The sequence below is a fragment of the Trachypithecus francoisi genome, unplaced genomic scaffold, assembly GCF_009764315.1.
Source record: "Trachypithecus francoisi isolate TF-2019V2 unplaced genomic scaffold, Tfra_2.0 Lachesis_group8, whole genome shotgun sequence".
In the NCBI taxonomy this organism is placed as follows: domain Eukaryota; kingdom Metazoa; phylum Chordata; class Mammalia; order Primates; family Cercopithecidae; genus Trachypithecus; species Trachypithecus francoisi.
In genome coordinates this window covers 29,029,188-29,046,601 of record NW_022681473.1, presented here as the reverse complement: position 1 = coordinate 29,046,601, position 17,414 = coordinate 29,029,188, and the positions used below count along the sequence as shown (strand labels likewise).

The window sequence follows — 17,414 nt, the reverse complement described above, 5'->3', positions numbered from 1 at the left end:
TATTTTATTATAAAAAATTTTAAACATATAGCACAGTTGAAAGGATTTTACAGATTATGCCTATGTACCTACCACCTAGATTCTCCTATTAACATTTTGCCATACTTGCTTCATTACATATCTAGCCATCTTTTCAACCTTCCACTCACCAATCAATTTTAGTTTTGGCATATTTAAAGCAAATTGCAACTTCTGGTTCTGAGCACGATAGAGTAAACATATTCTGCTTTACTCCTTTCACTTATTACAATAGAAATCTCTGGGCAAAAATACTGAAATCATCTACCAAAAGACTCTTGCAGGTGGAGAAAAGATGGCATACTGATCAGGGACCTTGGGATTTGAGGGAATACAAGGCAGTGAATTCCCTGGGGTTTTCTTTACTTCCTGTGTATCCTAGCCAGGTGTTCTACAAACTGGAAACACTAATACACACAGACCACAAAAAAAAAAAAAGGAAAAGAAACAAAGAAAAAAACCAAGAAACGCCTGCTTCTGGAAGCAAACATCATTTAAAAAGTGGCACTGCTCCTCAACCCCAATTTGGCACTGCAGCAATGGAGCCAGTGAGTGAAACTCACTCATTTTATATATGCCCTATGTTAATGAGGTATCTTTCTCTATGGAACCTGTGGGTGAAACTTTTGCTTCTACCTTTGGCCCTGCTCCTCTCAGTAATGAGTGGTACGCATCTCCCATGCATCTGTGGGTAGAACTCTGACTTCCAACCTACCCTGCAGTAATGGTACAGAGGAAGTAGTACCTCTTTGTTTAGAGACTGTAGATAGAGCTCTAACTCCTCCCTCTCACCCCTGCATTAACTAGACTATGCCCTTCCCCAGCTGAGTCAGTTATTGGAATTTTATCTTTCACTCCTGCCCTATAGTAATGATTTGGTTTCCCTCCTCCCCAACTAGCTCTGTGAAGAATGTAGAATAGAGTCCTGTCGTCTGAGTGGGACAGACAAGAATAGCACTGTAGAGGCTTTATAAACTTAAGGTGACATGTGAACCATAGTTCACAGAAAGAATCCAGGACATGCATTCTGAATCTAAACAGGTTGACTGCTAAAATAGAAGATTTAAATAGGAACTAGATTTTTATAATACAACTCATCATGTCCAGGATACAGACCAAAGAACCAATAAAAATCTCAATTCTGTAAGGCCGAGGCAAGAGAATCGTTTGAACCCAGGAGGTCAAGGCTGCAGCCATCTGTGTTTACACCACTGTACTCCAGTATGGGTGACAGTGCAAGATCCTGTCTCAAAAAATAAAATGAAAATCTCAATTCTATGGAGAAAACAGAATTGATACATGCCAACTCTAAGATGGCATAGATGTTGGAATTATCAGACAAAGATTTTAAACCTGCTATTGTAAGAATGTTTCAGTGAGCAATTATAAGCACTCTGGAAATAAATGAAAACCTCAATAAAGAAATAAAAATATTAAAAAGTACCAAATGAAAATTTTGGAACTGAAAAATATAGTAACTGACACCAAAAATTCACTGGATGGGCTCAATGGCAAATTGAAGGAGAGATCTGGTGAATTTGAAGATAGATTGATATTGATCAAATCTAAACAACAACAACAAACATGGAAAAATAATCGAACTGAGCTTCAGGGACTTATAGGACAATAATGAAAGATACATGTCACCAGTGTCAAGGGAGGAAAAAGGAATGTGGAGCTGAAAAAATAGTTTGAAGTAATAGTATCTTAAAATGTCTAAAATTTGGCTGAAAGACATAAACCTACAGATTTAAGAAGCAGAGTGAACCCAAGCAAGATAAACTAAGAAATCCATACCCAGACACATCAGAGTCAAACTTCTGAAAACTAACGGCAAAGGAAAAAAAATCTTGAAAGCAGAGTAGCTAAAGAGAAATGACACATTAGCTCTGCAGAACAGCAGTATGAATGAACATATGTCTCCATTTATAAGTCAGTTTTTACATGCTCTCAGAAATGGTTCATGGTTTTCATTTAAAGGTATTAATGGCTTTTATTAAATTTATTCCTAGTTATTTAATATTTTCAATACTATTGAAAATAGAATTGTTTTTAAATTTTATTTTTCAGCTTATGTTAGTATATTAAAAAATTGCTTTTTATATATTAACCTTATATCTTGTAACCTTGTCAGATTCACCTATTAGTTATAATAGTGGCTTTATAGATTCTTTAGGATTTTCTGTATCAGCAATTATGTCATCTACAAATAGAGACAGTTTTACATCTTTGTTTCTAATCTTTATGCTTTTTATTTCTTTGTCTTGTCTTATTGCCGTGGCTGCAACCTCCAGTGCAATGTCTAACATAAGTGGTAAAAGTGGACATCCTTGCCTTGTTCATAATCTTAGAAGGAAGGGATTCAGTATGTTACTATTAAGTCTGATGTTTTTTGTAGATGCCTTTTATCAGACTGAGGAAGTGCCTTTCTATTCCTAATGTGCTGAGGGCTTTTATACAAACTGATAATTGACTTTTGTGAGATATGTCTTCTGTATCTCTTGAAATGATCATATGCATTTTTTTCACTATTCTATTGTAATGGTTAATCATGTTGGTTAATTTTACAATATTAACCAACCTTGCATTTCTGAGATAAACTCCATTTGGCCATGATGTATAATCTGGATTCAGTTTGCTTATATTTTGTTCAGGAGTTTTGTGTCTTTGTTCAAAAGGGATATTAGTCTGTATATTTTTATAATATCATTGTCAGGTTTGGGTATTAGGGTTATGTTGGCCTCGTAAAACAAACTGAGAAGCAGTCCCTTCTCCTTTTTTTTCTCACTCTTTGTGGAATTTACTTACATCATTTTGTAAAACTCTTTACTAAAGCTAAGTATTAAAAAATGGTGTGTCTTTATTTATATGTCATGTGAGCATTTTTGTCTTTTGTCCAGTTTGGTAAGGAGAGTAGTGAGTTGCTATGAGCTAATATTGGAAAAAGTATGTTCAGATGGATAAACTATTAAAAATGATACATGCATATGATAACCATTTATTTTAAACTTGAAACATATATTTGTACTTTTTTTTATTCCAAGGCAAGGCCTTTGAAAATATGGGTTTGCTAATTAGAGTTAAATGTCATGTTTCTGGCGTAAACCACACCTATTTCGCACCATTTATAAGGTCCAATTTCAGACTCTCTATAGTGAGGGTGATACCATTCAAAGCAAGCTGAATGCAGAATCTTAGTTCTTATAACTTATTGTTTCTAGCATTTTGCTTGTTTCACCTACACCAAAATTGACAACAATTTTTAAGTAATTCATCTTTATCAATACTGTGGATGCATTCAACTTAGTTTTTATGTGAGCAAGTTATCTCTCTTGCATTCACTTTTTGTTATTTAATTAAATGTGACATCATTACAAGTTCATATAAACAGCCTTGTTTGATTCTTGGTGAACAACATTTCCATTGGTAGAGGTAGAAATGGGAGGTTGCACAAGAGTGCAGTCTGCCAATCAAGAGCATTTGTGATATCTTAATTAGGGATTTGGGAGCAGTGCTTAATCTAACAAGTCATTTAAATGGAAGTTGGTATTTAACAGACTCTCACTTCTGATATTCTCTGAAACCAGAATTTGCTCATAATAGGAGAAGAAATTAATCTTAAACCTTACCTATATCTTGAGTAATTATTTACTATGAGCCTTGTGCTGTGTTAGGTGCAGTGAATACAGAAATGAGCAAAACACAAGCTTCTATCCTCAAGGAGTTGAAATCCAAAGAGGGAGGCACTGTTTGATGTTGTCATTGTCAGTTTTCTTCTCTAAGTACTAGTGTAGAGTGGCGAACCCTACAGATGTGGGGGAAAGGAGGATTAACTTATTCAAGATGTTAGTGAAGAAGTTTCTGAGTAAGGCTTGATCTTAAAGGATAGATGGGAATTAGCTAGGTTTTTAGAATAGGGATGTGCATTTTAGGTAGCAGGAACATCACATACACATCTTTTACTAGCAAGATTAGCAATTCTCTCTGTGCCAACCTATTCAAAATGGCCTTATAATTCATATGTGTGTGTATATTCTTGCTTTGTAACAGTGACCATTGTTTCTGAAAAGAAGCATACATCTATAAGCAGTAGAATTGGATGAACATATAGCAAAACTTTGTGTCCCATCTTTTCTGTCCTTCCCTACTCTCCCCTAGAAATGTTATTAATTAACAATTCAGGGAAAGTAAAATAATGGCTGCCATTTGTTGGATGATTACAAGGTACTAGACACTTGCTTGGTTTTTACACAGATTTTCTCATTTATTTTAATCCATATGGTGACCCTTTGAGGTAAGAACTAGGATCTTTATGTGCAGATGGAGAAACTGAACCTTGGAGAAGTAAATTGCCAAAAGCTTCACTGTTGGGATTAATGAACCAGAATTTGAGACCATGTTTTTATATTATAACTGAGAAACCCTGTCTCTTAATCATTACACCAAAGTATGTGATCGTGAGGAGGACTTGCTCTAAATTATGAGAGAAAGTTTAGATATTTTTTCCATAAAGTTCTCTTAGACAATTAGGGTTAAACATCCAAAAATCATAGAAAAATTTGTGTTGGGATTTAATTGTGTCATTCATAGTTATGTAACTCATATTAAATTTAAATTATATAACTTTTTTATTGGTATATTATAGTTCCCATGAGACATACCAGATGATAAAAATGCGAAGAAATTATCTACCATCCCTATACCCTCCCTCTACCACTCACCCTACTTCCCTCTAGTTGGAGTGCGGATGATTAACGCCCTTCCCACTATTGCAGATCCTTAACAGTCTGCCAAAAATGCCCTTCTTATTCGACCTCAAATGGCTAGTCTGATTTAAATCACCTTTCTGGCTGCAGCTGTGCTTTACAGGCTTTCACCCTGGCAGTCTCCCTTTACCTTAGTCACGCTCAACCCCACATTGCCCTCAGTTCCAACCTTATACCACTCCCAGCACCCTGCCCAAAACACACACGTGCACATCCCCATTCTCCAGTTTCACAGAACTCAAGGTTCCTTGAACAAGACATTTTTAGAAACTTGCCTTTGCTCTTGCTAGTTCAGTGTCCTTCCCACTTTTCTCTGTTGTCATCCTGGGAAAATACTATTTATCCCCTCAAAGTGACAGTATCAATGTTACCTTCTGCATGTGAAGCTTTTCCCACCTTCTCCAGGAGAGGCAGTGTTCATAACTTCCCTGTTGATTCTCATATTATTCTGTTTATGTCTTTGGTATTGATCATAACACATTTACTAATAGTTCATTTTCTTTCTGCCTGTTTCTCATACTCCTGATTGGAAAATCCTAGAAGGTTAGATCATTATGCGTGATTGTTTTACTTAGTTAGCATATACATAGTAGCTTCTTAATGAATCTTACTGAATTGTTACTGATACTGATAAATAGCCTTTATTAAATACATCCTGTGTTACAGGCACTGTGTTTGATGATTATAAGCATTATTTCATTTAATCCTCATACTTATCCTATGATACAGAGACAATTATTACCTCATTTTACAAATTAGGAAATTGAAGTTAAGAAAGGCAAAATAACATGAGTAGGCTAATACAGCAGTAAAGTGATAGGGTTAAGACTTGAACCCAGAACATCTGACTTGAGAGCGCATTCTGCCTTATACCAGTAGGAACCATTCATTCATTCATTCATTCATTCTCCAAGGAGTACAACCAGAATGTACATTCTCTATTAAGACTACCCCTGAATAGCTAAAAAGAAGGATATAAAAGATATGCTGACACCAAAAGGATGAGTGAGGTCCCTTGGGAAAGGCTTGAGAGTTATTTGAAAAATCTCATTTGATCACAGAAGGAAGCTCAAAGGAATCTGCTGTGATCACTTCTGATAAAGTTAGGTTGAGAGAATGCCATACCTGGAAAAATAATGTTCACATATTGTTTTTGAGAAGTGGACAAGGAAAAGAGAAGAGCCATTGTTTGGTGGAAGAATGGTATGGATCATCAAATGCCAGAACTAACCACTTACGGAAGAGAAGACCAAAGTCCAGATTAATTAATGTTTGCCCAAGGACACATAACTAATAAATAACAGAGCTTGGACTAGAATCCCAATTTCCTGAGTCCCAGTTCAGTGCCCTTTATACCACAGTGTTCTTTACATTAGAATTGCAGTGTTCATGTTTGATGAAAAATGCTAGAACAAGGCAGAAATGAATCTTTGAAGGAAACAGCTTGATGCTTTTGGAACTGGCTAGCTTTTGCCTAAGACCTGCCTCTATTTTGGGTTTCTTGCTTTGCTAAGAACTAAATACTGCCAGCCATACAAATAAAAAGGCAAGGCTATTATTTAGGCCTCCTAGGTCTGTGCATTCACTTCTCTGCTCTGCTTGTCAGGGCAAATTATCAGTTCATCTCCACTGGGCAGTTTGAACATAGGATTATATTAGCTCTTGTCTTAGCCTTTAGATGTCTGTTGGTTTGTCTCTGTTACAATAAATGTATAGTACATGCATTCAGGTTGGGAGAGGGAAGGGAAAAGAAGGAAATCTGACTCTGTCTGTACCAACAGTGATTTCTAATACTGTTTCTTTCTGTTTGTCTTTCAGGGCGATGAGGAAGGACCCAGGTAAGATCACATTATTGTTGCTTGTCTTTTCTCATAATTGAAGTAGAGTGACGTTTGTGGCCTTTTCGTGCTCCATGAAATATGGACAGCCAAGGAACAGCACAGAAAAGGGATCTCTATCTTAAGCCTAGGATTTGAAGATCTTGTTTTGTAAGACTCCCATCTTCCTCTCATCTATGTCATTTCCTGCCTGTAACTTTCAGATAAAGGTAGACTTTAAGGTATACAATGACAGTAACTTTGTTGTATTCTTTTGTACATTCAGAATACCTTGTTAAGAAGAATAGGCACTACATTTAAATGGTAATGTAGTATCGTTATGGTAATGGTAATGGTATCAGGTAGACTGACTAGATAAATTTTTGTATTGTTCTTTCTTGATTGGAATTGGATTGATTTTTTTAATGGGCTGTAGATCTAGTATTCTTTATTTCTGACCTATAATATCTTTGTGTCTGACCCAAGACACCTATATGATGAATCCTAGGGTACAGGTATACAAAACTTGGTTTAGGAAAAAAAATGTTCTTTGTGCTTCTGTATTGCCACAGTTGAATACAGTGCATTTTATTACTGTCTCAGCCTTGCAGTGAACCTGGACTGTGGTTTACTTACCCTTCCTGTCATTCTCCTCAAGCAGTGAAAACAGACTCCAGGAAAAGCTACAGCTGTGTCATCAACACAATTGAGGCATATTTGTACAAAGTAAAATGCAATGTCCACATGGGTCCCATCTGTCACATAGAATCAAGGGTTGTTAAGGCTGGGAAGTATCAGAATGGTCATCCAGGCCACTGCTATTCAAACTTTATTTTTAGCAGAAGCACCCTTTTTTCAAATGGACTTTAAGCAGAACCTCAATGTGTAAAAAACAATTTTTCTCTGGTTAAAGTTGGGGCAGTATTCATTGAACCTTCTCTCTTCATCACAATATACTCTGAGGAGCTTCTGCAGAGACCTAGAGTTCCTCAGAACTCAGTTTGAAAATCACTATCAAGTCCCTCATTAAAAGAAGCTAAATGAATTGTCACAGGTTACCTTACTGGAATCAGAATTTGATCCTTCCTTGTTATTTTCTTTGTTTGTGTGTTTGCTTTTTACAAACAAACAAAAACAGTTTCCTCTCTTTTTTCGTTTTCCCTCCCCATATCCTGAGCCTCTTTCTTAGCACCAAATGTTGTCCCACATCTGCATCTCTTGGTGTGTTCTTCCCTTGGAAACTATAGTTTTTAACATCTGCTCTGGAACAACAAGATCTTGTCTATCTCCTGTGGCTAAAGCCGCAGGCACCTTGCTTTAAACCTACAGGGTTTCAGGGAACTGCTTCAGACTCCATCTTTCAACCATTCTCAGGAACAGGCTCTTCTATGTTGTGGTACTTTTCCTTCCTTCCTCACTCTTCACTCCCTTCCTTTTGTTCATTTAACGTATATTCGTGACCTACTGTGTGTCTGGCACTGTGCTACTTCCTGGGTATATCATGGTGACTAAAGCAGGCATAGTTCCTACTCTCGTAGATCCTAAGTGTAGTGGAAGAGGCGAACATGTAACTGGGCAATTATACAGTAGGGAATGTGTTCTGATAAGTTTAGGCTATTTTAGGAAGGGCTCCTATGTCAGTCTTGGAGGATAAGGGGAGGCTTGCCAGAAAAGGGTATATATAAACAGAGATCTGAAAGGTTGGAGCAGGGGTTGGTTGTTCTAGGTAGAGTAAACAAATTGTGTGCCAGTTCCAGACAAGAGAGGAGTGGAAGAAAGACAACAGAGCCCAGATCATTTAGGGCCTTGTAGACCTTCTTAAGGCATTTGAGCACTATACTGAAGGCAATGGGAAGCTGTTAAAGAATTTTATACAGGAATTAATGAACAGATTTGCATTTTAGAAGTGTCTCCTACCTACAGAATGGAAAATGAATTGGAGGTGGATCAAGATCCTGGGAGACTTCCAGGCACAGTGACGCGCACCTGTAATTCCAGCTACTCAGAAGAAGGCTGAGGTGGGAAGATTGCTTGAACCCAAGAGTTCAAGAGCAGCCTGGGCAACATTATGAGACTCTGTCTCTAAAAATACGTAAATAAAAAATAAATGTTAAAAATTGAGGCCAGGCACAGTGGCTCATGCCTGTAGTCCCAGGACTTTGGGAGGCCGAGGCAGGTGGATCACCTGAGGTCAGGAATTTGAGACCAGCCTGACCAACATGGTGAAACCCTGTCTTTACCAAAAATACAAAAATTAGCCAGGTGGTGGCTTACACCTGTAATCCCAGCTACTCGGGAGGCTAAGGCAGGAGAATTGCCTGAACCTGGGAGGCAGAGGTTGCAGTGAGCCGGGATCGTGCCATTGCATTCCAGCCTGGACAACAAGAGCCAGACTCAAAAAAATCAAAAAATTGAAAAATAAGAAAAGAGCCTAGGAGACTGGTTAGACTAGTTTATCAATGATGGGAGCCTAAATCAATATCTTCTAGTTATTGGTTAGGTTTTTATCATTTTGCACAGACCTTTGGTTTAGATGCACTTTAACCTGTCTCTTTGGCCCTCTCCCTTTTCTCTCAAGATGAGCTCTAACTCTTTAAAATCCAGTCCAGTCAGAGCCCTAGACTTACTTTCCCAGAAAAAGAGTTAAAACAAGACCATGATGAAGAAAATACCTTGGCAGAGGTAATGTGCAGGCTCCACAGGATAGCAGTGGCATTTCTGTCTTGGGAGAGCCGGATTAGGATGAACACACTCATCTTTATAGTCACATGCCAGAGGCACATTGATTAGAAGAATACAGGGACCGTATGAAGAGTTTAACTTCCTTTAAATATACTGTTCAGTGTGAGATTCTGGCTTTAGAGTTTAATTGCAGATACCTTTGTATCATTTTGACAAGATAATGGAAAGGCATAGAGTTTCTTTGCTTGCAACCAAGATGTCAGGCCATCTCCTTCGAGCCAGGCTGCTATGGAGGTCTCAGCAAGGAGTTCACTGGACTAGGACTTGACAGACCCTTTTTGGTACAATAAGTACTTGAAGTGCATGTTCTGATTTGTCAGAAAGAAGGAGGAGGAGTCAGTTTTTCTTTTTTAACCTTTAAACTCCTATTTGTTGGTTCAATTCCCTTTATTTGTATTGAGCTACCATTTGGCTCAATTTATTCTGATTAACCCTTCAGGGCAAATTGCCTTTGATCTGAAATTTTTCTCATTTATGATATATACTTTACCATTTCAACAAGCCAAATAGAGTTTTGTTCCAAAGCCTTCTATCTTGCTGACAGTACTAAATGAGAATTTGATGTATAAGGAAGGCAGAAAGGAAGTGTGGGAGTCTCTACACAAGGTATGGATGAGAAATGAAGCTGGAGACACTGAGTTCCAGTTCTGCTTGGATCATTATGCCTGTGTCTCCTTTGCTAGTAGTCTTTTCACACAGCCACTTCTCCACTGTCTACATAGAAGTCCAGAGAGAATTAGATTCCAACTAGTCTCCATGGTGGAAGGAAAAAAGAAATTCCTGTCTTATGGAAACATATTTGTCTATAATGGATCTTCCTCCCTTTCTACTAACTGGAGTGTCTTGCCTTTTTTCCTCTTTTCTGTTTTGATTTCCCAAGCCGTTTGATATGAGGGGACCAAATGTTGTGCTTTTAGTCACGTCTGTTCCTTGCCCTGAATTTCATTGTGCAGTTATTCTGCTAATTTACCACAGTCATAATCGTAGCTACCATTTATTGACAGTTCATTATGTCCAAAGTGCTTTATATATCTTCTAATTCAATCTGCATGCAAAACTCATGATGTAGTTATTAGCCCACTTGTCAAATGAAGAAATTAATGCTTTGAGAGATTAATTTGCCTTAGATCACATGGCTAGTAAGTGGCAGAAGTATGACTTGAATCTAGTCTGGCTTCGGAGCTTAACCGCCAAGTGCTCTCAGCCACCATTTGAACTGTCTTTGAAATGGCAGCATGCTTCTCTCGGTGACCCTATACAAAAGCCGAGAGGATTCACACACAGTCCTCAGAATATCACTTTGGTCTCGTTCCTCTAACCTGGGAGTTCTTCAGTTGCTTTGACATTGAATTGCTGTGGCCCCTGTTTTCTGCAGGTTGCTTCCCCTCTCAGCCTCTGTGATTATAAAGGTAATGTCTTTGTCTCATTCTCACACAGTATCCTCTGAGTGTTAGAAAAAGTGGTGCTCCCTGGGGAGCAGCCAACTAAGCCTGCCTTTGACTCCCAGAATAGCTGCCTGTTGCCTCTCAAACTGGTATGTTACTCCTCAGATCCATGATATGCAGTCATATAGCTGTCAAGAATTCTTGGAGGACATGGAGAAACAAAATTCTTAATGTATAGAACATGTGTATTAACTGCTGTGGAGTCATCGTTTAAAAGAGTCTTTGACTTTGGGAGACTGAAGTGGGCGGATCATGAGGTCAGGAGATCGAGACCATCCTGGCCAACATGGTAAAACCCTGTCTCTATGAAAAATACAAAAATTAGCTGGGCATGGTGGTGTGTGCCTGTAATCCCAGCTACTTGGGAGGCTGAGGCAGGAGACTTACTTGAGCCAGGGAGTCAGATTGCAGTGAGCCGAGATCGTGCCACTGCAATCCAGACTGACAACAGAGCAAAACTCCATCTGAAAAAAAAAAAAAAAAGGGTGCCTTTAAAGACCAGAGTGATTTTTTTTTTTTCCCTAAGCAGAAAAGCAATTTACACTTTTGGCAGCAATTTTCTGTCTTCTCTGTGCTATTATGAGAGATTTTGTGTTCACTCCCTCACAGATTGACTCCTTCTCTACTCCTGCTGGAGCCTGCTGAGAAGTAATATATATCCTAGGAGAGGGGGTGGCAATGGGATCTGTTGGCGTAAAAGCTATTGTGTAGTGGGAGGAAGTCAGAGAGGGAAAAGACCCTTAAACTCTTGTGCTTAGAGGAGAAGGAGGAAGATCAGGATTAGATTTTGATTTGCTATTGAGGTTTTCTGTAATTTTTTTTAACCTAAGAGGAAAATGGCTTTTTAATAGTAACAGCCACACTTGGAACTTCTGTAAAATTTTTCATCTTCAAAGCTGGCTGTTATTCAGGCAAAAAGTTCCTGCTGAGATCAGTGTGAATCTGACCCATACTGATTCTGTGATCAAACAGGAAGTGTGTTCTGAAGGAGTAGGAGCCGAAGTAGAGTCAGCAGACCTAGCTTCTATTTTTGATTCTGTCTGTGACTGTGTGACCTTGGGCAAGTCATTTAACCTCCTTGTACTCTATTTTTAGTTCCCTGTAAATACTATCCTCACCCCTCTCCACTCTTTCCTCCACCTAGTTTTGGGGGTATCCTTGTGAGAAGGAATACAAGTCTTTTATCAAATATGGAGTGGAAACAACCTGCTTACAGATTCTATAATTTGGTGGATTTTTTTTTTCTCAATTTTGTTTCTTAAAAATTATCTTTGGTCTGTATTCTAGGCACTCTTTTTGCCCCTCTAAATGAATAACCATATGTTCTTAGATATGGCATTTCTCTTTCTGTTTAGGTTGTAGAGATAAAAGAAGACTTAAGTTAGTGATACGCTTATGTTTCTTTTGTCTTCTGATTGCAAATTTGTAGTTTGGTTGTTGCGTTGTCTTCATTGCAGGAAGTCTATCTGAAAGCTGAAGAAAATGGCTGTGATACTTGTGACATGGAATAGAACTATCAGGGCTGCTTATTATGCAGAGTGGGGTGCCAATATCTAAGTTGGCCTTCAGCATACAGAATCTCTTAATTGTCACATTTCCCTGTTATGGAACCTGAGCTGACCTTATTTTTCCGTGTTGATAAGGATTGTTTATCCCTTACTTAAGTCAGGTGAAAGTTGAAGCCACACTATGCATTGTGCTGCCTGTCTATACCCAAAGCATACCTCCTTGCTAAAATAATTGATTCAGAAATTTGCCTGTAAGAGTCACAACTTTATTTCATGCATGTTAGTATATTAACCAGAGATTCCATTCACAGCTGGAAAATTCAGCTGAAGTGCTTCTAGCTTATTGCATCTGCCTCCAACTGGAAATGTTGACTAGAAGCAGCCTATATTTTTAACATACATCTACCTACTTCATAATGCTAAGAAAAAAGGTCCCAAGAGGAAGGGGCATTGATGTCATTTTGCATGCTATTGTTTAACTCTAATCAACTTGTTTGCCATCCAGTACAGTAGGTATGATGCTTGGCAGGCTAACCTTGTTTATATATTTGACCTCAGAACTTAATCAGGATAACATTTCCCACTAGGAGCTCTGTTCCCTAACTTCTCAAACAAGAAAGATTGCAGAGGAATTCTTTCTTTCGACAAACATCTTAGAGTGCCTAATGCCAGGACCTCTGCTAGGCCTCAGGGATATGAAGATGACTAAGACTTTGTTCCTGCATTTAAAGATCCCAAAATCTAGTTTGAAAGAGAGCTAAAAAAAACCATTTTAATTTTATTTATTTGTTTATTTATTTATTTATTGAAACAGAGACTTGCTCTGTCGCCTAGGCTAGAGTGTAATAGTACAATCACAGCTCACTGCAGCCTCAACCTCCCTGGCTTAAGCGATCCTCCCAACTCAGCCTCCCACCCCCATCAGCGAGTAGCTGGGACAGTAGGTTCATGCCACCATGCCTGGCTAAATTTTTTATTTTTTGTAGAGATGAAGTCTCACTTTGTTCCCCAGGCTGGTTTTGAACTACTGGGGTCAAGTGATCCTCCTGCTTCGGCCTCCCAAAGTGCTGAGAATACAGGCATGAGCCACCACATCTAGCCAACAATTAAAATTTTATATTTAAGTGCAGTATAATAATTATTATGATAAGTTATAAAGAAGCATTGAGTGCCAACTATATGTGAGGAAGTATTTTAAACATTTACATATATTATCTACTTCTCACAACAGTCCTAATAAATGGTTAATATATTATTTTTATTTCTCATTTGAATGAAAAAACTGAGTTGCAGAGAGGTTATATACTCGTGAGGTCACACAGCTAAAAAGTGGTAGAGCCAGCATTCAAACTCAAGTAGTCTGACTCCAGACTGCAAGCTCCTAACTACTGCAGTATAATGATTCTCTGGAAAACATGCTGGTTGTAGAGTAAGCTCCAACTAACTCAGGATAAAGAATCAGAAAATACGGTGTTTCTTCTGGACCTTGACAAATGGATAGGTCTAGGCTTCTTCAGATGGAAAAAACAGGAAAGCTGTCTAAGCAAAGAGGTAAGTATAAGGGCTCAAGGAGTGAAAACACATGTGCTGTGTGGGGAATGGTGAATAACTGCATGACTGGCCCGGGGCAGGAGACGAGACTAGAAGGTGGGTTGAGTCCAGCTTGTAAAGGGTGAGGTGTACCATGTTGAGGCACCAAAAGTTGTTACTGTTTTCTGTTACACTTTATCTCTTGATTACAGCATTGCCCCCTTATAGAAGAAATGGACAGACTTCTGAATCTTGCAGGTTTCTTCCTCTAGTAACATCTCATGATTTGTTACGGGTAAATTGCTTTCTTTACATTTTTGTTTCCCCATCGAAATCTCACATCTTATTATACTTAAAGGACAAATATGTTTAGAAGCATTTGAAGTATTCCCCTTTTGGGCTTTGCTCTTTTAGATGGAAAAGTAAGCAACTGAGGTAAAGTAGTTGTAGAAGGGAATTGTCTATTTGATTTGTGTCTGTTTTGATAGCTTCTGCCTTCCTCTAATTTATTCTTTCTTTTCTTTTTTTTCCAACAACACCACGTTTATTATATAAAAGACTGATATTCTGTTCCATCATTGTCATCATCACTAATGTTCGTGACCCACTAAAATGATGTCCCAGCTCATCAGTGGGTTATAATCCATGGTTTGAAAAACACTATAGCACATTTTATGCTAATCTGCCATGGATACAGGGTTACCACTGTCCATGATACCTTGGCGTGAACTAGAAAAAGTTGCCCCTTCCTCAAGATGTCTAATTCCATCTGCCAAAAAATTGTCATAATGTGCTGACTTTGTTACAATAAAATACTGTCATATGCCAGATAATGGTTAAAAATAAGTAAAACTTGATGTCAACATTATGAATGGTGTCCCCAATAAATAATTATGTTGTAAGCACCCTATGCACAACTGTACATATTTGCCCTGGTGGACACTAAACCAGATGACAAAATAGGTTGGAGTTGTTTGTTCAATGGATAGATTATCTCAGAGTACCTGTATACCAGGGATTTGTGACAGCTGTTTTGCCTTCTTAGGGCCTTTCTGCTCATTTCCCAATTAGAATAGCCAGATAAAATACAGAACACCCATTTTAACTGGAATTTATATAAACAACAAAAAAATTAGTATGAGTATGTGCTACACAATATTTGGAAGATACTCATACTAAAAAAAATTCATTATATATTTCAGAATTGCTAAAAGAGTATAACTTAAATGTTTTTAACACAAAAAATAAGTATGTGAAGTCATGGATATATTAACTAGCTTAACTAATGTAATTGTTCCACAATACTTACATATATCAAAAGATCACATTGTATTCTATAAATATACACAGTTATTTGTCAATAACATTAAAAATTAAATATTTAAAAACATTCACTGTTATCTGAAATTTAAATTTAACTGGGCACCCTGTATTTTTTTTTTTTTTTATTTCTTCAGTGTTTAAGTTCAGGGGTACGTGTGCAGGATGTGCAGGTTTGTTACATAGGTAAACATGTGCCATGCCGGTTTGCTGCACACATGGTCCTATCACTTAGATATTAAGCCCAGCATCCATTAGCTGTTCTTCCTGATGCTCTTCTTCCTCCCACCCCCAACCCTCTGACAGGCCCCAGTTTGTGTTGTTCCCCCCATGGGTCCATGTGTTCTCATCATTCAGCTTCTCATCATTCAGCTAGCACTTACAAGTGAGAATGTGCAGTGTTTGGTTTTCTGTTCCTATGTTAGTTTCCTGAGGATAACAGCTTCCAACTCCTTCCATGCCCCTGAAAAGGACATGATCTCATGTCTTTCTATAGCTGCATAGTATTCCATAGTGTATATGTACTACATTTTCTTTATCCAGTCTATCATTGATGGGCATTTGGGTTGATTCCATGTCTTTGCTATTGTGAAGATTGCTGCATTGAATATATGCATGCATGTATCTTTAAAATAGAATGATTTATATTTCTTTGGGTGTATACCCAATAATGGGATTGCTGGGTCAAATAATATTTCTGGTTCTAGGTCTTTGAGGAATCACCACACTGTCTTCCACAATGGTTGAAGTAATTTACACTCCCACCAATAGGTTTTTTTCTACACCTTGCCAGAATCTGTTATTCTGACTGGCGTCAGATGGTATCTCATTGTAATTTTGATTTGCTTTTCTTTAATGATCAGTGATGTTGAGCTTTTTTATGTTTGTTGGCTGCATGTATGTCTTCTTTGGAAAAGTGCGTATTCATGCCCACTTTTGAATGGGGTTGTTTGTTTTTTTTTTTTTCTTGTAAATTTGTTTAAGTTCCATGTAGACTCTAGATATTAGGCCTTTGTCAGATGGATAGATTGGAAAAATTTTCTCCCATCTTCCTCTAATTTAAAGTCAGGTTTGGAAAGCACAGCAAGTCCTCACTTAACATCGTTCATAGGTGCTTGGAAACAGCAGCTTTAAGTGAAATGATGTATAACAAAACCAATTTTACCATAGACTAGTTGATATAAACAAGAGTTAAGAAAGATTTAAGAAAGATGAATAAAACAAGCAAGGTAATTATTTACCCCATTATTACAGTTCAGAGTCATGTGTGGCTGGAGCAGCTCAGGGCAGAAGGTGGAAACCTGCCCTGGCCAGGATGCCATTTCCTTGCAGGCTGCCCTCACACCCGCATTCACTCAGACTATGACAGTTTAGACACACCTGTTCACCTAAGGTGTACATCTTTGAGATGTGGTTGGAAACCAGAATACCTGGAGAAAACCCACGCAGACATGGGGAGAAAGTACAAACTCCACACACAGTGGCCCGGGCTGGGAATCTGCCCCCCTCCCCACTCCCCTTTTTCCCCTCATCAACATTATTTTTAAAAAATGTTGAATGAAATGACTGTATTCAAGGACCTGCTGTAGTTTAGTTCCTTCTAAATTAATGGAGAAAAGCAATATTAAAGCACCATCTTCCAAATAGATTTAAGGATTTAGAGGTTTTCCTTAAAAGGTAATCTAACAATTAAGTTGATGTGAAGGAATGCCACATTGGTCCCTGAGTTAGATCCAATGCTGAGGAGTCTAGCTGCAGCCTAATTATCTTCTTCCTTATTTGTCTTCATAGCTATTTTGGACTAGCACTAAGCAGAGTGGAATTTAGGAAGTCACACAACTTCAGTCTGTGTTTTAAGAATAACTAAATTTGATGTCCTTGGTTATGCCTCCCTCACCTGTGGATAACCACAGCAAAATTGTTGGGGTGTCTTTTTCATTTTAGGAGAAACCTGCTAGTCTTGAGTATCTTGTCACATTTTTTCCCAGTGAGAGGCAGGCAAGAGGTCAGTAATTCCATTTTCCCAACAGCTTCCAAGGGTCCTTCCTTATTTTTTTTTTTTTTTTTTTTTTTTTGTAGCTCTGTGTCACCGAATCGTAGTCACCTCTTTATCCAGAAGCTGAAACAGCAGGCATCTGTAACTCATGCTGGCAGCTCATGCTGGTTGAGTTTTTTGTTTGTTTGTTTTCTTTCCAAGATGATGTGAAGTTCAGAGTCGATGAGTGCAGATTTTCTTAAAATTAGAACTGCAGGGAGGTGGCTTCAGAA

At 38.1% G+C, this 17,414-nt stretch overlaps 1 protein-coding gene across 4 annotated transcripts in view; it reads left to right on the top strand.

Annotated features, from left to right (window-relative positions):
• TRIM44 (tripartite motif containing 44) overlaps positions 1 to 17,414 on the top strand; it is a 216,446-nt gene that overhangs the window by 71,293 nt on the left and 127,739 nt on the right. For all 4 annotated transcript variants that reach the window (XR_004436199.1, XM_033207711.1, XM_033207710.1 and 1 more), the window contains exon 4: positions 6,603 to 6,622. Coding sequence is in view for 3 of the 4 variants with exons in the window: in XM_033207711.1 (XP_033063602.1) it covers positions 6,603 to 6,622 (20 nt within the window). In the remaining variant the exon portion in view is untranslated. The remainder of the gene's footprint in view (positions 1 to 6,602; positions 6,623 to 17,414) is intronic.